The sequence below is a fragment of the Lithobates pipiens genome, unplaced genomic scaffold, assembly GCF_037356315.1.
Source record: "Lithobates pipiens isolate NorthernLeopardFrog02 unplaced genomic scaffold, aLitPip1_a1.2 Scaffold_18, whole genome shotgun sequence".
Taxonomy (NCBI): Eukaryota; Metazoa; Chordata; class Amphibia; order Anura; family Ranidae; genus Lithobates; species Lithobates pipiens.
In genome coordinates this window covers 259,343,694-259,370,263 of record NW_027507758.1, presented here as the reverse complement: position 1 = coordinate 259,370,263, position 26,570 = coordinate 259,343,694, and the positions used below count along the sequence as shown (strand labels likewise).

Below are 26,570 nucleotides of genomic sequence, written 5' to 3'. Positions count from 1 at the left end.
CATCTTTGCCTTAACAGGGCTGGAGGCTGAGGATGATGATTGTGAAGGCTGCTTGTCACCTATGTATTCCTCATTTCAGAGAGGCGCCTGATGGGTGGTGTTATGCTTAGAACAGAGAGCCTGCCACGCTCTGTCACATTGCCTACCGGCGCCATCTTGGGCCTGAGTGCTGCGGGGATGCCGGTAAAAATCCGTCATTCTACTCAGCCGTTTTGCGTCTTTCCTTCTCCTTGACCTGTTGCCCCAGTTTGCCCGACCTTGGGGAAGCCGAAACCGCTGTGTCTATCCGCTGTAAAAAGCTGCGGTGTGTCCGCGGCAGACGGAGCTCTCCCACTACGCGGCCATACTCCTCAGCTGCCAGCCACGCCCCTCCCATCAGGGAATACTTTGATTTAAGCAGGCTTGTGAGAATGTCCAGCAATGTTTGCCTAACCAACATTGAAGAGTTCTAATAGTTTTACTTTTGTAGAGTAATCCACGGGGGCAAATGAGTCCATAAACTACATGACCAGTGGAGCAGTTCATGACTAGCATATTAGATAGGCTTTGCCAACACTATCAAAGATTGAAGATATATTGGGAACATTTTTTGTAAATAAAAGATGTTTAAAATTACTTTTTTCTTCTGGTCAAATGTTCTTTAGGCTATTTTCTCTTACCATTATGGGTCTACCAGTTCAATTTAAAATGTGTTTCAAGTTTGTGGATATGCTTTATTTGTGCTGGCATTTTGCACAGTCTGTGCATGGCATCACTTTGACTTAAGCTGAATTTTCTTGATTAGGGATCACATTGAGCTCCCTGTTCAGTCGGAATCCCTTTTTGGGTGTTTATCTGAACACCAGAGTTTTAGCTCAATCAGCAGGATCCAAGCTTTATACAGTAGTAGTTTTTTTTTTCCTCCTGCTGATTCCTGCTTTTTGTCCTGTTAATTATATATGACAGCTTCCTTTTTCCACTGTCATCAGTTATTAAAGAAGGTACATAACTCACCTTTTAGGATACAGTATTAAAGGGGTTGTAAAGGTAAATGTTTTTTCACCTTAATGCATTCTATGCATTAAGGTGAAAAAACATCTCACACTGCTGGCGCCCTCAGTCTCCCCGTTTTTACTTACCTGACCCCTCGAAAGTCCCGCTCTCGCCCCCGCCGTCCTCTTCGCTGCTCAGCCTGGCCGCTGATTGGCTGGAGTGGATGGATTGAAAGCAGTGCAGCCATTGGCTTGCGCTGCGGTCAATCGCATCCAATGATGCAGCGCGCCGGGGCGGGGCTGTGTGATACAGCGAGCGGCTATAGCCGCCGGCTGTATCACAGGAGCGTGCCCGCAGGTGCTTCTCACCATGCGAGGGAGCTTGCATGAACGCGAGAAGTACTTGCTTGAGGAACCAGAGAAAGCCGCCGAGGGACCCCAGAAGAGCAGGTTCTGGGCCACTCTGTGCAAAACGAGCTGCACAGTGGAGATAAGTATTACATGTTTTTTATTTTTATTTTTTACTTTACAATCCCTTTAATTGTAAGCAGAAACCACCCCAAAAAAATTAAGAAAATCATGCAGCCCAGCTTGCCAGGAGAGGGGGCGATAAATGTGTGCTGCTGCCCCCTATCCTCCCCGAACCAATACAGGGTATCTGTCGCAGTAGACTGTATACATCGTACAAATGTGCCACCTTGCAGGTAGTAGGGTCAGAGTGATGTTTTTGCTTCAATATCTGTTTTACAACCCTTCAACATTTGGCTCCTATTGCTTTTGATGGGGCTCAGAAAGAGCACCTATACTACAGTAATGTTTGCAGACATGCTTTGAATCAAACCCAGGAACATTTGGCTTATCTCTATTCTTGAGAAATATAAGCACATAGCTTTCCTTTGTATTAACAATATTTTTGGAATTGCTGCACATCGCTTTCCATTTTGTAGGCCTGAAGACTTCTGCATCAAAAAATTTACTGTTCAACTATTAAAATGTTTCTATTGCATTAAACTTTTTAACCTTTTGTGTGTTTGCTAGCATAAAGTAAAAGTGATAAAAATCATCATCATTTTGTGTGGAAAGGTGTCCCTTTTCTGTCCTCAAAGTTTAAAGGCGTGTATGGAGAACAGATGGCCTACACTAATTTCAGGCCAAAAGCTCGTCTTCTCTTCCACATGGCTTTATGCATTCATTATGTTCTGATTTTCTTCTAATGTAACTTTTGGCAAAACATAAATGTAAATTGATAAACACATAGTTTGAAGAAGTGATGATTCCCTTCTGGGATGCATTTATGTACTATTATGGCATCTTTACATATACTGATTTATGAGCTTTTTCATCTTTGGAATTAACATATTTTTTATATTTTTTAGGAATTTGTGTCTGCCTCTCTGGAAAATAATTCTTTGTGTTTATTTATGGATGATCGAGTTCCGCCAGGACAAAGCCAACGATGTCAGTATTACCATGATCATCCTTCCCTGAAATTTGGATTCTTCTTTCCTGCAAGTAATTACACAATCCTTTACTTTTATCAGTGCTCCCTTATCACATTATTGTATGTAGTACTTAAGCGTGTTAAATCTGACTATTGAAATAAACTAGTCTTCACAGTACACAATAGTATGTGAGTCATAATAATACTGAATTAAATGATGGTTGAAGAAATGTGAACCATGGAGCTGCCTGCAGGCAGCCTAAAGAAGTCCATGCCGATGTACGAACATAGCTACATGTAAAAAAAAAAACATGTATTTAAAAAACGAAACAAAAACAGCTCCGCACACAAGATGGGTGGCAAGTGCCTGTTTGAATGAGCCCTTAAGGATGACCTGAACGGTGAAAGCTTTGCCTAGAAAAGGCAGTTAGATGTTAGTGGATCCCTCACTACCCATTGGCTGTGCGCTGCTAATCTTTTTTCCATTGCTGACTTTTTTATATACCATGTTTCACACTGTATCTCTGTGGGGATGTGGCCATCTTTGTAGAGGAACAAGGCTTTGACTTGTCTGGAGAACTATTGAATGGCATTTAAGAAAGATCAGTTAAAGAAAGTAAAGATCTATATAATTAAACAAAAGCAGGGACCTCTTTGCAATGCAGCTTTCTTTTCAGCAAGAAGAAAAGTTAGAAGCACAGTATAGACATGTCAGAAACCATTAAATCAGACCAAGACAGACAAGCACAGCTTTACACTTAAATCACACTTGTTTAATAATAAAAGTAAAAAGAATAAACGTAGTCAATACATAGCCACCGTTCAGTAACCAGAACGGATATTCAGCCAAGCCAGAAGTCAGGGATGAAAGTAGTGGAACAGCAAGCAGGATCTGAAGCCAGAAGGGATGTCAACAAAGACAGTCTTTTAACAGGAATGCAGGAGATGCTGTGATGATGACCAAGGCAAAGGAGACCCTCTGGACTGGACGGCTTATGAAGGCAGGGCTGACGAGCAGGATGTGAACAACAGCTTAGTAACTGTGGAGCTGGCAATTAACCAACAGCTGAGCGGCCAGCTCAGAGAAGGAAGGGCTGAGCCCAGCTCTAACAAGAAATCACCAAATCTCCTTCAAAATCTGAGAATAGCAGTAGTGGGCAGTAAAAGCCTTGCCTAACTGCATATTCTGTATTATTACCTTTTGTTAGACAGAAAAGTTCCATGCCCCCTCAGATCATGTGCTAAGTTTGTAAGTAATAGTCCTACTTTCCCACCATTGGGATTGGTCCTTCACAGAAAAACTCTGCCTATCTCCCCGACCAATGAGAATGACCAATAAAGGCACTTACTGGACATGAAAAGTAGGGAAGTATCTCCAGAGTTCAGGACTTATCCCCAAAGTTGGGGACATTGAGCCCTTCATATTAAACTGAAATCAAAATCACAGCCAATAAAAGCAATAGCAGACAGCTTGTACTGCTTGCACTTGCCTGACACATTGACTTTATTCTTGTAACCATTGATGTATTTAGGCCTCAGAAAAACATCCGAATCAACATCTTATTCGGGGCTTACTACTAGCAACATTGGTCCAATGTATCCTGCTTTTAAAGGTTAGTATAGTAATTTTGTGACATAATTATTGTATTTTTCAAAAGTGTGTTTGTCTTATTTAACCATTTTGACACTTTCTTTGTGAAATGGTAGGGGTACTTTTGTACCCCCTTACCATTTCAAACAGGGGGGGGGGGGCGGGATCTGAGGGTCCCCTTGTTAAAGGGGGCTTCCAGATTCTCATAAGCCCCCCGCCCGCAGACCCTCACAACCACCGGCCAGGGTTGTGAGGATGAGGCCCTTGTCCTCATCAACATGGGGACAAGGTGCTTTGAGGGGTCACAGACCCCCAAAGCATCCTCCCAATGTTGAGGGTATGTGGCCTGGTATGGTTCAGGAGGGAGGGGGGGCCGCTCTCTCGTCCCCCCCTCTTTTCCTGCGGCCTGCCAGGTTGCGTGCTCGGATAAAGGGTCTGGTATGGATTTTTAGGGGGACCCCCACATAAAAAATTTTTTTTTAAATTTGATGCGGGGTTCTCCTTAATATCCATATCAGACCTGAAGGGTCTGGTATGGATATTTAGGGGGACCCCCACGTCAATTTTTTTTAAATTTGACACGGGGTTCCCCTTAATATCCATGTCAGACCTGAAGGGCCTGGTAATTGAATTTAGGGGAACCCCCACGCTTTTTTTTTTTAATCAATGAATGAATGAATTGTCGGCTAATACAGAGAACACTCATTGAGTGTTCTCTGTATTACGGGGAGCCGACAATTTAGCCGCAAGTGATTTTAAAATACTTTTTTTCCTGCACAAATGACACTTTGTGCAGGGACAGTTCTAAGCACCAGAAACATGCGCCCCTTCACAGGCATACTATAGATACCCCCCAGCTACGAAATTTAAAGGAATATTACACTTTTATTGTTTCACTTTAATCATTATTAAAATCACTGCTCCTGAAAAAACTGCAGTTTTTAAAACTTTTTTTTGCATTGATCCATGTCCCCTGGGGCAGGACCCAGGTCCCCAAACACTTTTTAGGACAGTAACTTGCATATTACCCTTTAAAATTAGCACTTTAGATTGTGAACGTTCGAGTCCCATAGACTTTAATAGGGTTCTAAAGTTCACACGAAGTTTAGGTCTGTTCGCAGGTTCTGGTGCGAACCGAACAGGGGGGTGTTCGGCTCATCCCTAATAACCAGTCCCTACCACCACCCATTTGATATGCTACTGAGAAAAAGTTGGAGTTGGCCATATATCAGATTAAGGGAAAATTATAGCATATTTCAGTAAATGAATAACATTGCAGTGTTAAAGAATAATTCCAGGCATGGCTATAATATACATAGTTACATTGGTCCAGGGATGAGATGTTCAGCAACTGTGGACATGCTGCAGGAGACTGACAGAGACTGTAAATTTGCTATAGAAGTTGTTGTAGACTGGGGACATGCTTCAGGATACAGTCATACAGACCGGAGACATTATACACGAGGCTGCTGGAAAATACTACAAGGCCCCTTTCACACGAATGATCCATTCAGGTCCGTCTGTCAGTTTTTTTTAGGCGGAACTGAACAAACACTCCATAGAAGTCCATGGAGGGATGGATGTCAGCGGTGACATGTCTGCTGACAGCCAACCTGCTCCGATCTGAAAAAGTGTGACGGAGGAAGTGCGTCATCGGATCGGGTGACGTCAGAGTGTACGGTCCGTCTTCATCCGATCCCCCACAGTGTGCAGAGACAGACCTGTCATCTGCCTGCTCAGCGTGGATGACCTTGCCTATTTTATTTATATTGCTTCACTGGCCTAGCTGTACTTAGTCTCCTCTATATCATGGAATATTTTTGCCCTTTATTATGATATTCCTGAATCCTATACTTGCTTGTTAGCTCTTTTATCTAAAGGTTAGAACATTCTCATCACAATAAAACTGTGACTATACATTACCTAGGCTTCAGTTTCAGATTTTTTACTTACATTACCATTACATTACCACTTACCATTTGCTTACACTCACCTAATCTAAATTATGTAGCACCATATGTCTTAATCGTTCATTAAAGTGATTTTAAAGATTTATTTATTTTTTTTAAATAATACACATGTGATATTTACCTGCTCAGTGACATGGTTTTGCACAGAGCAGCCCCTATCTGCCTCTTCTGGGGTTTCCAAACCAGTGTTCCTTGCTTTTACTTTTCAGCGAGTGCCCTCATAGCAAGCTGCTTGCTGGGGTGGATCATAATAATAGAAGGTTTAAGCCACACCTGAGGGATTTTTTTTTTCCCAGCTTGTATAACAGCCAGCTCTGAATCTCCAAAATGCCCAACAAGCAAAATTCCATTCATTTCAATGGTCCCTGTTCACATCTGAGAATGCTGTACACCTGAAGCAATAAGCCTGAAGCTCAAAAAAGTACATGAGCTTCTTTTTGGCAGATTACAAGCGTTTTAGACCCCATAGACTTCAATAGAAACGCCTGACTTGAGCAGAAAAACTCTTGTAAAATACTCAAAGAGCAGCTTTCCACCCCTAATCTCCTCTCTCTCCTCCCCCTAGTGCTTTCTATAAGCTAAACAAAAACACCTGAAGCTGTAAAACGCTTGTAATACACTTCTAAAACAGTTTAAAATAAAGCTTGTAAAAAGCTGCAAAGAAGCTAAAAAAAACACCCGAAAACTCCAGTAAATCCATACGCTCAGGTGTCAATGGAAACCAAAAAACCTTTAAGCCTTTAGAACCACTTTAAGGGATCCAGGGTCACAAGGAATTCTGAGTCATGTGGGTTATACTGCCACTTACAGGAGAATTGGGACACTGGCAACAAATAATTGTAAGTCAGCTATGATAACCCCTCATGCTTCAAATTCTTGCTAGTGTCAAAGAGAATGGATTTCTTTCTCCTTGCAGAAAATCAACAACTATATTTTTTTTCTTTTCATCAACACATTTTTTCTTGAATCAATCAGTTTCCCTAACTGCTACCTACAATGACTTGGTCATGGACTTTTTGATTTGTTAGAAAGTGGGAAATTGTTAGAAGCTCCTGATATTTGTTTCTTTCTCTCTAATGAGGACATTTATCCTTACTTCAGGACAGGAAGTAAAAATCACTCCAGTGGAAAATCTGAAACACATCTTTAACTCATTAACTTTGTTTTTCGGAATTCATTTAGTTTAGTTTCATTTATTCGTTTTTGAATTTGATTGGAATTTTCTGAATTCGACCAAATTGAATTTTACTGAATTGAATTCACCCAAATTCTGAAAATTTTCAGCATTCAACTTCAAATCTTTTTCAATTTGAATGTGGCCGAATGTTTCACATCTAAGAATTGCAATAAATCGAATTTGATTCAAATTTTAATTATTTTGGACAAATTTCAATTTATTTCAGAGGATTCATTTAGATACGTTACTTTTTGTAATAAATTTACCACAGCACTGTCACTTTAAGAGCATGAATAATAATCTTTGTTTGGGCAGTTTTTCATCCTATTAATCTCTATCCACAGTGCTGTCTTTCTCATGCTACCAGTAACACAGCATTTATACCATACATGTCCTTATCAAATATACTATGCTGCAGTTAAGAAGAAATAAAAAAATTAATTGTTAGTCCCAATATATTTCAAAAATGCTTCTTGCAAAGGGACCTGCATTTAAAGTGCTGCAAAAAAACTTTGTATGGTGCTCCAAACATAGAAAAGTGCTTCAGTGCAACTGGCCTGTCACGGTACTACTTACAGCGAACCCTCAGACGAGCAGGTGACACAGGATCCCCCAGGGTGTGGAATCCAAGAGTCAGCCGGTGTTCCGCCAGTGACCCTCTCATGAAGGTTTGGACTTAGCTGCGTGCTGATCCCAGGTCACGACCCCCAGGTTAACCCTGCTCGCTAGGGAAGTACCCGAAGACACTGTAGACAAGGATGGATGGATGAAGCAAGGAAAGCCAGGTAGTGAGCCAAGGTCAGGGCGGGCTGCAGACAACGTAATCAGAACAAGCCAGGTTGGTACACAGAAGATCAGATCACGAGAAGACAGGTAAACAGGTTACACAGGGGAGCTAGGAACAAACGTTGCTCAAGCAACCAGTAGCAGGTTTGAAAGGTTTTAAATAGAGAAGCACATGAAGGCTGGACAGGAAGTAGCAGGAAGGAATCATATATTGGGCAACAAGTGAAGGGCATCGACACCCATAGCTGGAGAGTGGCGCAGAAGAATAGGGGCAGAGAGGAAGGCTGCCTTGAGTTTGCGGAAAGCTTCAATGGCTTCAGGGGACCAGAGCCGAGCATTTGCACCTTTGCGGGTGAGCGATGTAATAGGAGCCACCAAGGTATAGTAGTTGCAAAGGAATTGGCGGTAGTAATTGGTGAAGCCCAAAAAGCGTTGGGTGGCTTTAAGACCAGAGGGCTGAGGCCACTCAGAGATGGCCTGAAGTTTGGCTGGGTCCATGAAGAGACCTTGTGAGATTATATAGCCCAGGAATGGAACTTGTTTGTTCAAATAGACACTTCTCCAATTTTGCGTATAGACAATTGTCCCGTAGACGCTGTAACACAGTTTTTACGTGAAGACGATGGGTAGGTAAGTCTGGCGAAAAAATTAGGATATCATCTAGATATACGATAACACAGACATACAGAAGGTCGCGAAAGATCTCGTTAACAAAGTTTTGGAAGACCACTGGGGCATTGCATAAGCCGAAGGGCATCACAAGACACTCATAATGCCCATCCCAGGTGTTAAAGGCGGTCATCCATTCGTCTCCTTCCTGGATTCTTATTAAATTGTAGGCCCCTCTAAGATCCAATTTAGTAAAGATATGAGAACCTCACAGTCTGCCAAAGAGTTCGGAAATTAAAGGAAGAGGGTATCGGTTCTTCACGGTGATGGCGTTAAGACCCCTGTAGTCGATGCATGGACGGAGTGAACCATCTTTTTTCGCTACAAAGAAGAACCCGGCTCCGGCAGGTGAGTTAGATTTTCTGATGAAACCCTTTTGCAGGTTTTCCCAAATGTATTCAGACATGGCTTGTGTCTTGGGGATAGATAGAGGGAAGACTTGGCCACGGGGAGGAGCGGTCCCAGGTAAAAGCTCAATGGAGCAGTCAAAGTCTCTATGAGGAGGAAGGCGATCGGCGGCCTTTTTTGCAGAAAACATCTTGGAAGGATTGATATTGGGCAGGCAACATGGGAGTTGTGGAGGTCTCAGCAAGAGGAATGGAAGAAGGAGGTAGCACCCTGGAAATACACCGACGTTGGCATGGAGGGCTCCAAGCCAATACTTGTCCAGAATTCCTGTCCAGCCTTCATGTGCTTCTCTATTTAAACCCCTTTCAAACCTGCTACTGGTTGCTTGAGCAAACTGTCACGGTACTACTTACATCGAACCCTCAGGCGAGCAGGTGACACGGGATCCCCCAGGGTGTGGAATCTAAGAGTCAGCCGGTGTTCCGCCAGTGACCCTCTCACGAAGGTTTGGACTTAGCTGCGTGCTGACCCCAGGTCACGAACCCCAGGTTCACCCTGCTCGCTAGGGAAGTACCCGAAGACACTGTAGACAAGGATGGATGGATGGATGAAGCAAGGAAAGCCAGGTAGTGAGCCAAGGTCAGGGCGGGCTGCAGACAACGTAATCAGAACAAGCCAGGTCGGTACACAGAAGATCAGATCACGAGAAGACAGGTAAACAGGTTACACAGGGGAGCTAGGAACAAACGTTGCTCAAGCAACCAGTAGCAGGTTTGAAAGGGGTTTAAATAGAGAAGCACATGAAGGCTGGACAGGAAGTAGCAGGAAGGAATCATATATTAGGCAACAGGTGAAGGGCGTAGACACCCATGGAAAGTGCACAGAGCTGAACACCAGACAGTGGACAACAGATGCCAGCCGACCCACTGCAGTAAAGGTGAGACACAGATCAGCTCCGCTGCTGATCTGTGACATGGTCCTGCTTCTAAGCACTGCATGCAGTACTTGGTGCCCCTGAAGATGCCTTATTGGCTGTCGAAACACGTTGAAAGGGAATACTCTATGATGTAATTTCCGGTCAGTGGAATGCAAGGCACTTCGGCATTTCATGGTTTTACTGCATTTTTTAAACATTGTGCAAGTGAGTGTAATGGAATAGTTTTATGGTTTATTTTTAATAAAAAAGTTATTACACTATGTGGGCTCCCCTTCTATTCCTATACATGGTGGCTGTGGCATGCTGAACTGATACAGAGAGCTTGGAGGAGATTATAGGTGGTGGAGAGGTGGTGCAGATCATCCTTGCAAAGAAACGGGAGGGGAATGTCCATAGGCCTTGGAGGCTTTGATGTTGAAAGGCACAAAGTCAAAAGTATCTGGTGAGTGAGAAACGAAAAAGGTCCTGGACTGCCGCACTCCGTATAAAAGGCTTCTTTATTGTAGAAAAAATAAGTAAAAACGTTCCAACATGACAATCAGTTCAAAAAGGACAACAGGGGCAGAATTGGGATGGTCTCAAGCGTATGAGGGCCTGGGTCTGTACGGACCGGTTGACCGACTTTACTTCTTTTCTTCTCTCCTACTCTTTCTCCCCTTTCCCGTCATTCTATTTTCCGACCTTTATTTTTGTCTTCTTCTAGCTGTTCTCTCCTTCTCCTCCCCTCTCTTTATATGGAAATCTTTTGTACATGCAGTACCATTTCTCCTCTATTTACAACTAACTTAGAGGAAGAGTGTATCTAAACTAACTGACTCCGATACAATCGGAATGTTTCAATTCTGTTCGCTATATGTTCCAGTAAATACTCTTCGTACAGCTCTACGCGGCATACGCATTTGCTTGTCTGTACCGTGTTATCGAGTATGATGTCGCAAGTTGTTTGTTTCATTGTTTTACATATTTTGTTATACCGAAACTATTTTAACAATGTACTGTATATTCTGTATGTGAATTGAGAATAAAAAATTTTGAAAGAAAAAGGACAACAGGGATGAATGGCTAATATGCTTCACATCATGAGATGCTTACTATCTGGTGAGTGACACTGGGCCCTGAGTACTGCATGCAGCACTGAGTAGCAAGACCAGTTGCACTGAAGCATTATTCTATGTTTAGAGTACCTTTTTAAGAAGTTTTTTTTTTTGCAGCACTTTAATTACAAGTCCCTTTGCAAGAAGCCCTTTTTGAAATATATTGGGACTTACCATTTTTGTTTTTCTTGTTTTATTTTTGATTTCTTGTTTTATTATGTTTACTGCAGAATAGTATATTTGATAAGGACATGTATGGTATTAATGCTGTGTTACTAGTAGCATGAGAAGGACAGCGCTGTGGATAATTAACGTTACTATTGTGATTCGGAATTCGGATGCATCCAAATTTCTGAACACCGAAAAATTTGTCAGAATTGCGATTCTGAACTCAATGTCTAATGAGAAATGGCTAAAACATCTTCAGTGCTTTATTGGTGCCCATGTATTCCAGTTATAACGACACCTGCTCCCTCTCACCTGATGGGAGATTTACTGAGTCTCTTGGGACAGACTAGAACACAAATTATACACCAGTGACTTCTTTATAAGCTAAATAGTTCATATTTGGCAATGTTTTTTTTTATTTTTATTTTTTTTACTTTGGGAAAGGAAAGAATTGCTTTTTTAGTAGTGGAAAGAATATTAACCCGCAGTAGCCCATAGCAACCATGTTTTGGGACTCCAGCTGAAAGATCAATGGTAAATTTTAGCTGATTGAACTTCATTGACTTTTGCCCTTGTTTACTGTATGATTCTACCTTATCTTACAGCACATAGTAATGTTATAACTTAGGCTTCTACAGTATTTAAAAAAGATACTTATTTTCCTTAATCATAATATTTTCTTTCATTTCAGTCATTTGGGATTATTTCCAGAATGTCATATTACTAAAATACGCTTCAGAGAAAAATGGTGTTAATGTTATTAGTGGTCCTATATTTGATTATGATTTTGATGGTCAGTGCGACAGTTTTGAACAAATTCAGCAGTAAGTAATAACATGTTTGAAAAATCTGGTATTCTAATTGTAACAGTTATTCTGATACACAGGTACAGTTTCAAACCATGTATTTAAATTAAATATCCTAATTACATTATCGTGCTACTTTTTTGAAAGCATGCTTGCTTTAATGAACACATGAACTCAACATCTGTGCAAGATTTGCGCAGTGCTACAAAAAGCCACATAAAACAAGAGCAAGTATTCTATTGTATTGCTTTTAATTAAATTGAAGTTGCTATGAACTTCTTTTTTCACATGTGTTGCTTCAGGCTGCTTTTGTGTTTTTTGCATTTACAACAACATGTACAGTATGAGGAAGAAAAGTAATTCAGGAGCTGACACACGCCTATGTACACAAACTGTTATTACTATACTAAAAAGTGAATGTAGTCCAGAGGTATGAGTTTACCTTTTTTTTTTTAACCCCTTTTCCCATTCATATATCCCATTAAGGGCTCGTTGGTTAAACCCGAACACATATGAATTACACGGGTTCTCAGGCTAATTTAATGCAGAGAAGGCGCCAAGTGAGTTTAATTACCACCTTAATCAGCCACAGAACCAGTGTAATTCATATGTGTTCAACTTGCTTCTGAGTTTGAAGTCCGTGTACCTAAACGCAAAGACTAAAGTTACTTTTTAGTTGCTGGACTTGCTACCATTGGTCTGGTCCACAGTTCTACACTCTTTGTTTTGCTCCTATTTTCTATCTTTTGGTAAAGACTGTTAGCAATCCTTTACTACAGGATGTGTGGGATTAAATGGATTCTGGTCAGTAATGAAAACTGGCGTTATTTCTTATACTGGAGGATTTACAAAGAAAAACAAACGGCATATGCCAAATGGAGCTTTTAAATCTAGTAGGCTTCAGTATGTTGCAATAAAAGCCCTTGTGACCTAGTGCTGCCTGACATTTAGCTGCCAACAACACAATTTAGCACAACTTGAGCTTTTGTTTTCACACACATATTTTACAGCATTGAGAAGAATCCGTCACTTGGCTGAGAGGGTTTTACATGCAAAGCTTCTGTTTTCCCCTGCCAAGATGTACCCATAACTTCCTTGAAATATTGCTTTGGTGTGTCTGAATTGGCCAATTATGTTTGGCTTTAATGTTCTCATAACATAGTGCTGTTTAATTTCTCCCTTATTGCAATGACAGAGTTTAATTTTTCATTCTCTTAAAGAGGAAGTAACCCCCCCCCCCCCCGGTTTGTTTGTACCTATAGGTAAGGCTTAACTATAGGTACTGTAAATATCTCCTAAACTTGCACTGTTTAGGAGATAATTACTGTATACACCGCTGATTACGTCATTGGAGCTTGTGCTCTGAAGGAACGGCCACCCGTGCCATTTCTTTCAGGGTCTTGTGCATGACTGGTGGCTCCTGCACCAGAGCCTGCAAACCCGTTAAACACAGAGGAAAATGTCAGCTGTCTTAGTGGTGTGCAGGCACCACTGGAGGACTTCTTTCTAAGGCAAGCCTTTTTGTCTTGCGTGTTTTTTTTTTTCTTGGGTGTTTACAACCTCATGATAAAGATACTAAGGGTTTCATGTATAATAATCATTTGCAAATAATTTCCTGTGGGGTGTCTAATGTTTGCATTTCCTATGATCCTCCGTTCCATTTTGTGGCCATAATGCAGTATTTTCTTGATTGTGGTATTTGCGGAAAATGCTGTATTGTGGCCACTAGCTGAAGATAATATGTGAATTTCCTATTAAAAACATTATATGGATTATTTGTGATGGCTGTGAAAATGCTGAGGCTTTCCCACAAAGCTTTATTTTTCTGAATAGACCCCCTAGTGTTTTTCTTTTACACAAGCTACTAGTTAAAACAACTATGCCTCTACAGTATGCTGTAGCAGTAAGGATATATACAGTAAGTACATCTTAGAAACCAGGTGTAAGTACTGTCAATGGATTTTGAGGATTAAGCTGATCGTCGCAGCCATGGAGCAGAGTAGTGAATAGGTATAGGCAGATAATGTGCACAAACTGTCGTAGAGAAGAGCATTTTATTTGAATTAAAGTGGAAATATACTTTGCTTATACTGGGCAAAGTAACAGGTTAATATTGTTATATGTAGCATAAGAAACACATACTTACCTTCCACTTTGTCTTTGGCTTTTTGAATCCCACATTGACTCACCCAAAGATTCCAATAGAAGTTTCATCCCGCCACGCAAAGATGAAAATTAAACACAGGCTGTAGACAATCGTCCTACTTCCACATGAAAGTGTTAAAGCCTTGCAGTGGTCTACTCACGCACATACGGCATTATAGGGAGACAAAGGGAGTGCAACACATTTCTACATACTTGGAATTACTTGGTAACTTCTGGGTAAGCTGGTGTGAACAGCTGCAGGGGAGGGAGCTGAATATAAATGATTATACTCCATACAGTAACATGAAACTTTTATTTTGTGCCCAGTATGAGGAAAAGTACAGGTTCAGGTAAAAGCATATTGCTGCATAATGTAAAAGGCTACATTTACTGTGGAACACACAAATCGCTTTCTTTTTTTTTTTTTTTGCTTAAACAAGACTTTTTGTTTCTACTATGTTTTTTTGCAGAAGGTCAAAGGATACAGATGTTTACATTCCAACTCACTACTATATTATTCTAACCAGCTGTAAAAATTCCTCGGAATCTCTGCTGCTGTGTACTGGACCTCTTGATGTGATATCTTATGTTGTGCCTCATAAGACAGAAAACAGTGAAAGTTGTGCTGTAAGTTGAGCTTTCGTTCCTTGTCTGAAATAGAAGCTTTTCATGTAAAACAAGGCAATAGCTCACCCTAGTGGTTAGACATGTGTAAAGAGGTAATAATAGCTGTATAACTGCACTTGCAACAACACAGTTGAGTACCATTTGAGAGTCTTTTTTTATTTTTTATTTGCACTAACAGTTAGATTTTCAGGAAACGTTTTCAGGGCCTACCCCCTTTTTTCTAGAGTCCAAGCATATACTGATATACAAAGATGCTTTACAATTTTAGGGAAAAATCTACAAGAGAACAATCTCTGAGAAGAATTGGGTAATAGAATTAGGAATGTTAGATAAGAAGTTTAAAAGGGACTCCGGAAATAAGAGGGATGGGGAGAGAGTCGCAGAAATGAGAAAGGACTTAAAACTGTTTGGGATTGATTAAAATAACTGAGGTCCACATTTAACCTATTAGCTCTCCTGTCTAACAGAATTATCATACACAGTTTGAAAGGTTTTCCTTTCCTGTGTGGAGTTTTTTTTTTTTTTTTTTATTATTCCTTTTTAAAAACCAAAATATTAAAGAATGTTCTAGTTGTGAGAAATTATGTCTCACAGGTGTGCCGTAATCATCTTCTTTGTGTTCTTTTATAATATGTCTATGAAGATCTTTTCTTTTAATGGTTGTAACGTCCCTGGTTGTACTTTGAATGAAGTAAAACACATTAATGGATCTGCAATTTTGTAATACTAAAGGTTCCTATTGTGTCTTGTGGGTGATTGATGTGGCTGCACGACTTTTTTAGTATTTTTGTTGTAAGGTTTCATTCTCTTTATGTTTCTGTAATCAGAGCAAAGTTACCTACTAATTCATTTGTATCTCAGATTGGTTGCTTGCCTAAACTCCAGCATTGGTTTTTTTTTGGGAATATTTATTTCAGTGTTTCTATCTCTGTTATGATAGGTTGCAGCTCTTTGATTATCTTTCTTATCCCTTCTAATGGTGGATTGTATGTGGTTACAATGTGGTAACATGTTTCTTTTAGTGTTGTTAGGAGTCTTTATTTGGGTGGTCAAGACAGCGTTTGTGCCAAATTTACTGTTTTGAGGGTCCACATAGCTTTTATTCCTTCAAACAGATTAAAATTTAAACATCCAATACCCTAGTGTAGCTTTTTCTCCACCACTACGCATCATTGGTCACAAGTTGTACCAAAGAGGCAGCGTATAAAATGCTGTATCCCTTGCCTTTCATCCAGTGTGATTAGGCTGTACCTGTCATGTTCACCCACTAAATGATATTGTGCACCTAGAACAGTCATGTTACTTTTTGAGGAAATCCATAGCTGTTGTTGAAATGCAAAAAAGGTAGTCCTGAATAAAATCTGCTTAGCTCTGCCTGTCCTGTAGTGTTTACATCCTCTGGATGTTTTATCTTTTACCAACGTCACGAAAAGGGATGTGTTTTTATCACTTTGGCAATTCATTACATACCGGCAAAATAATGGCACTGCAACCCAATTATGCAGTTGGGGGCCAGCAAGAGCTCTGTTTCCACTCATTGTGACTGACTTACTGTCTCCACCCCACAACACGAGAGATATTCCACGTAGTAAAAGTCTGCAACCAGGTGAGGATTAATAACATTTCTTTTTATTTAGTCCAAACTGAACTATAAGTAAGGCCTTGATGGGCTGAAACGCATTAGTATTAGCTCTGTTTGAAACGTTTACTCCTTGGATGAAATAAAGAGAAATTGTATTCATTACCTGGTTGCCAACTTTATTTACATGGAAGGATTATTCATTACATGCTAACCTGACATGGGCCAGACTCCCCTCCCCATATATAGCTCTAAATAGACACACATTGTCCAATATGGTGCAATATTGGGTTGTTTATAGATAGCTTATCAAGCATTTCCATCCATCAGAAGGCATCATCTCATAGCTGACATAGTCTGGTTGAAAAAACACATTAAGTCCATCCAGTTCAACCAAAAGAGAAAAATACACACACACACACACACACACACACACACACACACACACACACACACACACACACACACACACACACACACACACACACACACACACACACTTCATATACCTAATTTGCTCCAGCGGAGGATAAAAAAAATCATTCCCGATCCCCCAGGATGCAATCAGATATTCCCTGGATCATCTTTACCGATAAACATTAGTATCCAGTTATATTATGTGCATTTAGGAAAGAATCCAGGCCTTTTTTTTAAAAAAAAACTATCTACTGAGCTGGCCAGAACCATGTTCAAGGTAGTTTAACTTTCTGGAAAGTCTGGGTGTGATATCTGGGGCAAATTTCAATTCTTCTAGATAAATAATTGACAAATACAGTGGTGTGAAAAAGTGTTTGCCCCTTCCTCATTTCCTGTTCCTTTGCATGTTTGTCACACTTAAGTGTTTCGGAACATCAAACCAATTTAAACAATAGTCAAGGACAACACAAGTAAACACAAAATGCAATTTGTAAATGAAGGTGTTTATTATTAAAGGTGAAAAAAAATCCAAACCATCATGGCTCTGTGTGAAAAAGTGATTGCCCCCCTTGTTAAAACATACTATAACTGTGGTTGTCCACACCTGAGTTCAATTTCTCTAGCCACACCCAGGCCTGATTATTGCCACACCTGTTCACAATCAAGGCATCACTTAAATAGGAGCTGCTTGACACAGTAAGGTCCACCAGAAGATCCTTAAAAGCTACACATCATGCCGAGACCCAAAGAAATTCAGGAACAATTGAGAAAGAAAGTAATTGAGATCTATCAGTCTGGAAAGGGTTATAAAGCCATTTCCAAAGCTTTGGGAATCCAGCGAACCACAGTGAGAGCCATTATCCACAAATGGCGAAGACATGGAACAGTGGTGAACCTTCCCAGGAGTGGCCGGCTGCCCAAAATTACCCCAAGAGCGCAGCGACGACTCACCCAAGAGGTCACAAAAGACCCCACAACAACGTCCAAGGAACTGCAGGCCTCACTTGCCTCAGTTAAGGTCAGCGTTCATGCCTCCACCATCAGGAAAAGACTGGGCAAAAATGGCCTGCATGGCAGAGTTCCAAGGAGAAAACCACTGCTGAGCAAAAAGAACATCATAGCTCGTCTCAATTTCTCCACAACACATCTTGATGATCCCCAAGACTTTTGGGACAACATTCTGTGGACCGATGAGACAAAAGTGGAACTCTTTGGAAGGTGTGTGTCCAAGTATATCTGGCGTAGAAGGAACACTGCATTTCATAAAAAGAACATTATACCAACAGTAAAATATGGTGGTGGTAGTGTGATGGTCTGGTGCTGTTTTGCTGCTTCAGGACCTGGAAGACTTGCCGTGATAAAAGGAACTATGAATTCTGCTGTCTACCAAGAGATCCTGAAGGAGAATGTCCGACCATCTGTTCGTGTACTCAAGCTGAAACGAACTTGGGTTCTGCAGCAGGACAATGATCCTAAACACACCAGCAAGTCCACCACCGAATGGCTGAAGAAAAACAAAATGAAGACTTTGGAGTGGCCTAGCCAAAGTCCTGACCTGAATCCTATTGAGATGTTGTGGTATGACCTTAAAAAGGCCGTTCATGCTCGAAAACCCTCTAATGTAACTGAATTAGGACAATTCTGCAAAGATGAGTGGGCCAAAATTCCTCCAGGACGCTGTAAAAGCCTCATTGCATGTTATCGCAAACGCTTGGTTGCAGTTGTTGCTGCTAAGGGTGGCCCAACCAGTTATTAGGTTTAGGGGGCAATCACTTTTTCACACAGGGCCATGATGGTTTGGATTTTTTTTCACCTTTAATAATAAACACCTTCATTTACAAATTGCATTTTGTGTTTACTTGTGTTGTCCTTGACTATTGTTTAAATTGGTTTGATGTTCCGAAACACTTAAGTGTGACAAACATGCAAAGGAACAGGAAATGAGGAAGGGGGCAAACACTTTTTCACACCACTGTATGCACTGTATCTGTTTACCAAGATAAGACACACAGCACAATAACCAGTGACAAGTGTGGCGACAGGTAGATACTTTACTACATGCCATTACCAACGTGACAATTTTTCCTCTACGGGTAACCTTAAAGGTGTAAAAAAAATACTGCGCTGTGAAAAGATGTGTTCTACCCAGCTGCCAACACTACTGAAGACTACACAGTAACATACAAAAATTAAAACAAAAAAGTGTGGCGCTTGGGTGGCAACAAACCACATGAACCAGTAAGGCACTAATTCAAGCAAAGAAAATTACATACACTTCAAAAAAATAAAATATGTGTAAATTCCGTTGTATATCAAGAGATCTTACTCCCAGGTGGAAGAGTGCATGAACCTCATGCGCACAAAAGGTTCAGGTAAATAAAATTAATTTAACATATACAGTCCATCAAGTGAACGTCTAACAGTCCTTGAAATGTGTAATATCAATCACAATTCCAAACTTGAGGTGACGTGAAAAAAGGTGAAATTCAACTTCTGATGTGTAGAATAATACCACCACCACCGTGATAAAGAAGGGGAGAGGAGGCTTACCAAATGACATGGACTCAGAGGAAGGCTTACGCCTCTCGAGTCATATGGGCCTGTAGGTTAGCAAACCAGATAATCATACATCTAGTATGTAATCTCCCGCAAGTCTTCAGGTCATGAAATCATCCGTAGCGATCCTCCTATAGTGCTCATCCCACGGAAATAGGGGGCTCAGGTATCAAAGACCATGGAAGTAGAAAACTAGCATAGCGTGATACCGTTTTAACATCCAATTTATTAAAAAATAATAATAAAATTACACTCACATTTGGTTCAATCGTAATAACATAGTCAGAAAGTAGCAATGTCTGTAAGGGGTTCCACCCGACGCGTTTCAACTAAACAGCCGTCCTCTGGGGTGTGGACCCCCCAAACAGCATCGCTTATAAGTACAAAATGACCCCAAAATAACCAATGACCCCGGAAGCACTTGGCACTTCCGGTCACATGTTCCGGAAGTGTATATATTAAAAACTCCTCCATGTATATTTATTATCCTTACATATAGCATTATCCCCATCAGAGATGCCCGCCAAATATCCAAAATATAAACGAGACTGTGAATATTTGGATATGAAAGATTTTCCACAGTATGTTTCACGCTCCCGAGTTTTATTAAGTTAATGTGTTCCGACACACGAGTGGTGAATGATCTTATAGTTCTACCTACATACTGTTTGCCACAAGGACAAGTCAGTAGATACACTACATTTATTGTGGCACAGGTACAGAACTGTTTGATCTTATAAGTGCGGCCCGTTACGGTAGATTTAAATTCCTTAGTGCTGCCGCGTCCACTGCTATTATGATGACAAACCGTACACCTTTTGCATGGATAGTAACCTGTCCAATTGTGAAAGAACATAGGTTTTACAGGGGGGTTGATGATAGAGGGGGCAATCTTACTTTTCAATGCAGGTAAACCCCGGTAGACCACCTTGGGTCTTTCCGGTATGAGAGGTCCCAGGACTTTATCGTTCCTTAGGATGCTCCAATGTCTTTCAAAAATATTCTTAATTTGTTTGTGCTGTGTAGAGAACCGTGTTAGGAAGGACCATTTATAGTGGCCATCATCCTCCCTACGATGCCTCTCACCCAGCAAAGAAGTTCGATCAATATCCAAAACCTTCTGCAATTCTCTATTGATATCAACCCCACTATAGCCCCTATCCAAGAATCTAGACTTCAAAACATCAGCCTGTATTTTAAATGTGTTGATATCAGTACAATTCCTGCGAAGTCGCAGGAATTGACTCTTAGGAACAGAGTTCAGCCATGTTCTGTGGTGGCAACTATCCACAGGTATAAACCCGTTTCTATCTGTGGGTTTAAAATGTGTGCTCATCACGAACTGATGTCCTGAAATTTCTATTCCCAAGTCTAAAAAATGAATCCTAGACATACTAGATTCATAGGATAGGACTATCCCTCTATCATTCCCATTAAGGACAGAAAAAAATTATTTTAATGCTTCAGATGTACCTGCCCATAATAGGAGGACGTCATCAATGTATCTAGCCCACAGTTTCAACTGAGGGTAATCCATAGCAAAGACGACGTCGTCCTCCCATTTGGCCATAAATAGATTAGCTAAACTTTTGCGGGAGATTACATACTAGATGTATGATTATCTGGTTTGCTAACCTACAGGCCCATATGACTCGAGAGGCGTAAGCCTTCCTCTGAGTCCACGTCATTTGGTAAGCCTCCTCTCCCCTTCTTTATCACGGTGGTGTTGGTATTATTCTACACCTCAGAAGTTGAATTTCACCTTTTTTCACGTCACCTCAAGTTTGGAATTGTGATTGATATTACACATTTCAAGGACTGTTAGACGTTCACTTGATGGACTGTATATGTTAAATTAATTTTATTTACCTGAACCTTTTGTGTGCATGAGGTTCATGCACTCTTCCACCTGGGAGTAAGATCTCTTGATATACAAAGTAATTTACACATATTTTCTTTTTTTGAAGTGTATGTAATTTTCTTTGCTTGAATTAGTGCCTTACTGGTTCATGTGGTTTGTTGCCACCTAAGCGCCACACTTTTTTGTTTTAATTTCTCTACGGGGAACCTTAAAGGGGTAATTTGGCTCATGTAGCTGTACTTCACCTGTTTTCAGCGGATAGCGGGCTGAAGTCGGCTGTTGTCACAGAGTGGGTCCAGGCTTGGGAAAGATCGTGACCATATGGATGGGATCTGCCCACATGCCTGGACCGGCACTCGGCTCAGTCTCTCAGTGAGCCCACTGGGAGCCTGAGCTGGCTGCTCCGGGGGGGGGGGGGGTGACGACTGAAGAGCAGAGAGCGGTGACTGACCAGCTCTCCGCTTGGGGAGTTGCGAGAACCAAGAAATCTGTCTCAGAGCTGGCAGGGGACTGATGCTGCATCCACCTAGGTAAGTATGCTTCTTTAAAAGAGGGGTATGGGATTTTTTATTTTTAAGAGATTGTTGTTCTAATCTCTTCTTTTACATTGTCTTTTGTGTTTACAGGATGATAAGGATGAATCGCTGTGGGTTGAACAACTTCTTCGATTTCACGCAGCCCGTGTGAGGGATGTTGAACTTCTTGCTGCACTAAGCTTTTTTCACAATACCAAATATTCTGTTTCTAAACTTTTACAATTCAAAACATTCATTCCTGATTATTTATGAAAGTGTGAAAGAATTTAATTTTACAAACCAGAGCTACTACATTTCAAAAGTTTGTGTTTCTGTATGGGGGACACTAACATTTATACTGCTGTTTACTGGTGCAAAAGAGAAAAAGCTTCTCAATCACCAATGGAAACGTTTCTTATTTGATTTGGTTTTATTCAAAATACATTTTTTTTTTACAGTTTTGGAAATTATTTCTTATAGAAACTACTTAAGTAACTGAAAGACATGCTACATGCCTAAGTCTCCCTTGGGTAAATAAATCATATAATGGATGAAGAGTCTGGGAGAAAATAAACCTAAAGATTTTCATGAACATGTCACATGCTCAAAAATGTGCTTTTTCCCTGGAATACACATTTAGTTGGGATCTGACTGTACGGTATCAAAACAGAAGTAACAATTAGTACAGAGGAAAAGTTACAGTTGCAGTTTAACAAAGTTAGCATGTTTATTTTACATTTCTGGAGGCAATAAATGAATTAGTGTAGGTCAGTTTTAAACGTGTGTCCAGAGGTTCCTAGATGCCTAGGTGAAATTTAGCAGTGCCAGCATACACCAGATAACTTGAATTAACTAATCTAAATCGCATATCTAAATAATTTTTACAACATTGAATTATTATAGCATAGCTTATAAAAATGTAACATACATCTATAATCAAATAAATTCATATCTTTTTTTAATACTTTAACTGTATTAGTCAATTACAGTATTAAACAGAGACACACTGTCATCTTCAAGCTAGATTGGCTTGTGCAAGCCTAAACCATTTTTTCTATATGAAGTCTTCAGTTTGCATGTGATTACTTTGTCTTAGTGATCACGTAATTGGGAACCACTCTGGTTCCTGATAATTAATAGGGACCAAAGCTGGCAGCTGAGCAGGCCGGTCACTTTTAATTCGTTAACATTTCCTGAGCGTTCGGCATTGCGATGAGCAATAGTAATATACAGAAACTTGTATTGAATTAAATATGAAGGCTGCCATTGCAGACTACCTCCTAAAAATAGTTGGATGGCTGTTGCACTGATCTGCAAGGGTGCAGTAAGTCAAATCCAGAATTTCTGATGTCCATCCTTTTTTCTGGTCAGTGACATAGAAAGTGATAGAAAGTGTCAAAGCCATTGGCTCAGCATCACAGACAGGTATATATTTAAAAGGAAAGATCAGCAATGGCAGTCTCAGCATTTTTGTAAGCACTGGTTTCTTTGGATTATCCTGCAAATTGAATCACAAGCAGACATTTTAAGTAGCTTATTTTAAAACCAATTTACCCCTAAAAAAAATATATATATATATTTTTTTTTAATAAAGCCAGTATAAGTGCCAGAACTATGACTTTATAATAGCTTCATAATCCCCTTTACATCAGCACTCTACTAGAATAAGGAGGGACAATATTCTGCATTAGTCATGGCTATATTGTTTGTTACTGTCAGTTTAACTTTGTTGCTCTTTGGTAATTGACCAAGCTATATAGCATACTAGCACTTGGCTAGAGACCTGCCTATGTTGTTGGCTAGGATGGCTGTATCACAAGGCTGACTGAACAGAATTACAAACCTTTTGGTAGGTAAGACAATTCATTTATATGTATTTATTTAAACTTTGTGATTTGGTTTAGGAAAGAGAAAAAGTCAGCTGCACTCTAGGGAGGTTTAAACTCCAGTAATGTTATTGTTCCAGACAAACATGCAAAGAGTACCCGCCTGGAACCTCGTCCAATGTGCATTTCACCCATAAAGTTGGGCTTTATGTGTGAACAGCACCAGAGAATGAAGTCCAAGGCAGGGACTCTTTATTTGTCGGCCCAGAACAATAATGTAACCTGTCTTTGAACTTTTCTGGAGTGCAGCTGCCTTTTTCTCCTTTTCCCAGGCTCATATAATTTATAAGATGACAAGCCCCCACTGATATTTGGTACCTGGGTCTTTAGGAGAATGGACCCGACCTATGGTTTGGGAGCAGTGCACTGCATTTTTGTGTATTTTTGTGTTTGCCTGTTCAACTGTTATACTTAAACTGCCTACTGTTATACTTAGTGTTTGCATAAAGCAAAAGTTTTTTTTTTAAACCCTGTGGTGTGAACTTTTTTTGTTTATAACTAATGGCATACTTAGTAAAATGTATAGATAGCAGAAAAATGGGTACAGCATGCACTTTGGTGACGTAAGTTCTAATTGGTTGCCATAGGTTATGGCACCGTACTCTTGGCACCTACATTATTCACTGAATAAGGTTCTAACCATCTATGTTTGAGACAAGCTTTCAAGAAATTTTACCGTTTGTCAATATAAACAGGACTGACAAATGCATATACTTCAACATGTGTTTAGAGGGTAAGTCGGACTAAAGCTGATATTTAGTAGTGTTTGATAGATGCGGTTGAACCTAATCACTAACATGCTTCTCTCATCTCGTTGGAACTTCTGTGGCCAGACCTTGCCACTGTGCACTCCTGAACTGGGATTCTTTCTCCAACTGCTGCATTCTCTGAAATATGTATGAGCCCACCTCTCATAGGAAAGTGGTTGGACCTGGAAAATCCAGTGCAGGAATCACACCAGAAGGATCAACGAGGGAAAAAGAAATGAGGCAGGTGTCTGACTCTGCATGCTAGCATCTACCAAATCTGATACCTCGACTTTGCATAGATTGAAAGTTTAGGAACTCTTTTCAAAACACAACTCGTACAGATTGCAAAATGCCTGGACTGATTCATAACTGGGAGAGATTGGAATCTTTCTGAATCCCTCTGCTCAGTTCAAAAAAAGTGTATATACCTTTTGTATTAATAAACACGGAAATGTACTGTGCCTCAGGATAAGCATTGACATAAGATAAATTCAGGGTAGTGTTAAAGTTAGTTACTCAACATTTCCTTAGCTCTTTCGTAAGCAGAGTACACTCTACTGATTGTACATCATACAAGACTAGAAATAAAAAAAGAATGTCATTATAGATTATTAAGGTAAGCTTTTCTGGACAAAAAAAAGTTAATAAAAAAATGACTTTCTTTATAAAATATAACAGTGTTGCTCATTTGTACCACTGTTTAATTTTACAGTTTGCCTTATACATACCCTATTTTGGTACACATATTATAGCACATTCTGCTCCCTTTTTAACCACTTGCTTACTGGGCACTTAAACCCCCCTCAGTCCCAGACCAATTTTCAGCTTTCAGCGCTGATGCACTTTGAATGACAATTGCGCGGGCATACAACACTGTACCCAAATGAACTTTTTATAATTTTTTTCCCCGCAAATAGAGCTTTCTTTTGGTGGTATTTAATTACAGCTCGGAGTTTTATTTTTTGCTAAACAAACCAAAAAAGATGCAAAAAAAAAAAAAAAATCATGTTTTAATAGTTTGTTATAAAATTTGGCAAACGGGTCATTTTTCTCCTTCATTGAAGTGCGCTGATTAGGCGGCACTGATAGGCTGCACTGGTGGGCACTGATGGGCTGCATTGGTGGGCACTGATGGGCTGCATTGGTGGGCACTGATGGGCTGCATTGGTGGGCACTGATGGGCTGCATTGGTGGGCACTGATAGGCTGCACTGGTGGGCACTGATAGGCATAGTTAAGGAGGCACTAATAGGCACAGATAAGGCAGGACCGATGGGCACAGATAAGGCGGCACTGATGGGCAAAGATGGGCACAGATAAGATGGCACGGATGGGTGGCACGGATGGGCACTGATAGGTACCACTGATAGATGGGACTGATGGGCACTGATAGGTGGCACTGATAGGTGGCTCTGATAGGTGGCACTGCTGGGCACTGATGGGCGGCACTGCTGGGCACTGATGGGCGGCACTGGGGTGCAGCACCTTTGAGGCAGATTGTGGGCAGTGCTGGGTGGCACTGTGGGTGGCACTGCTGGGTGGCACTGTGGGCAGTGCTGGGTGGCACTGTGGGCACTGCTGGGTGGCACTGTGGGCACTGCTGGGTGGCACTATGGGCACTGCTGGGTGGCACTGACGGGGGCACTTACTTTTAATAAGTGGAGCACTGCAGGGGGCAGGTGGGCACTGGCAGGGGGCAGGTGGTCGCTAGCAGGGCTGGCCGTGATCGGGACTGATGTCCCGATCACGGCCGCCGGTGATCGGCTTTTTTTTTTCTCCTCGCGCTGTCAGCACGAGGAGGAATAATAGCCGATTACCGGCGCCGTTATATCACATGATCAGCTGTCATTGGCTGACAGCTGATCACGTGATAAGGGGTCGGGATCGACCCCTTGCACGGATCGGTGATCAGGCGAGTCACATGGACTCGCCGATCACAGAGCGCGCCGCGCGTGCCCCTCAGGGGGCGCGCAGGCCGCTCGTACACGGGACTACGTCAATAGACGTAGTCCCGGAAAAGGAGATCCGCGCTGTAGCCGTCAATTGACTATAGCGCGGATCTCAAGTGGTTAAACTGCATTTAGTGTAAACTTCTATTGAAAGATGTACATGCAGGGGAAGCCAAGAACTGGTGTTTTGTTACAACATACCCATTTGTATCTCTTTATTATCAGTGATTCAGGGAATATCAGGGCTCAAGTCCTGCAGGAACGCATGGGAACGGCAGCATTCCTGTACTTTTTGCATAGCAGCAACCCCATTCCAGGAGGAGGGCAAT

The 26,570-nt window shown here is 41.0% G+C and overlaps 1 protein-coding gene across 1 annotated transcript in view; it reads left to right on the top strand.

The window, feature by feature from the left end:
* The window catches only part of ENPP1 (ectonucleotide pyrophosphatase/phosphodiesterase 1), a 147,667-nt gene extending 123,655 nt beyond the window's left edge, over positions 1-24,012 (top strand). The window contains exons 21-25 of the mRNA XM_077486860.1: positions 2,348-2,483; positions 3,945-4,025; positions 11,844-11,976; positions 14,574-14,730; positions 21,770-24,012. Of these exons, the coding sequence (XP_077342986.1) occupies positions 2,348-2,483; positions 3,945-4,025; positions 11,844-11,976; positions 14,574-14,730; positions 21,770-21,931 (669 nt within the window). The 3' untranslated portion in view covers positions 21,932-24,012. The remainder of the gene's footprint in view (positions 1-2,347; positions 2,484-3,944; positions 4,026-11,843; positions 11,977-14,573; positions 14,731-21,769) is intronic.
* Positions 24,013-26,570: the final 2,558 nt, after the last annotated feature.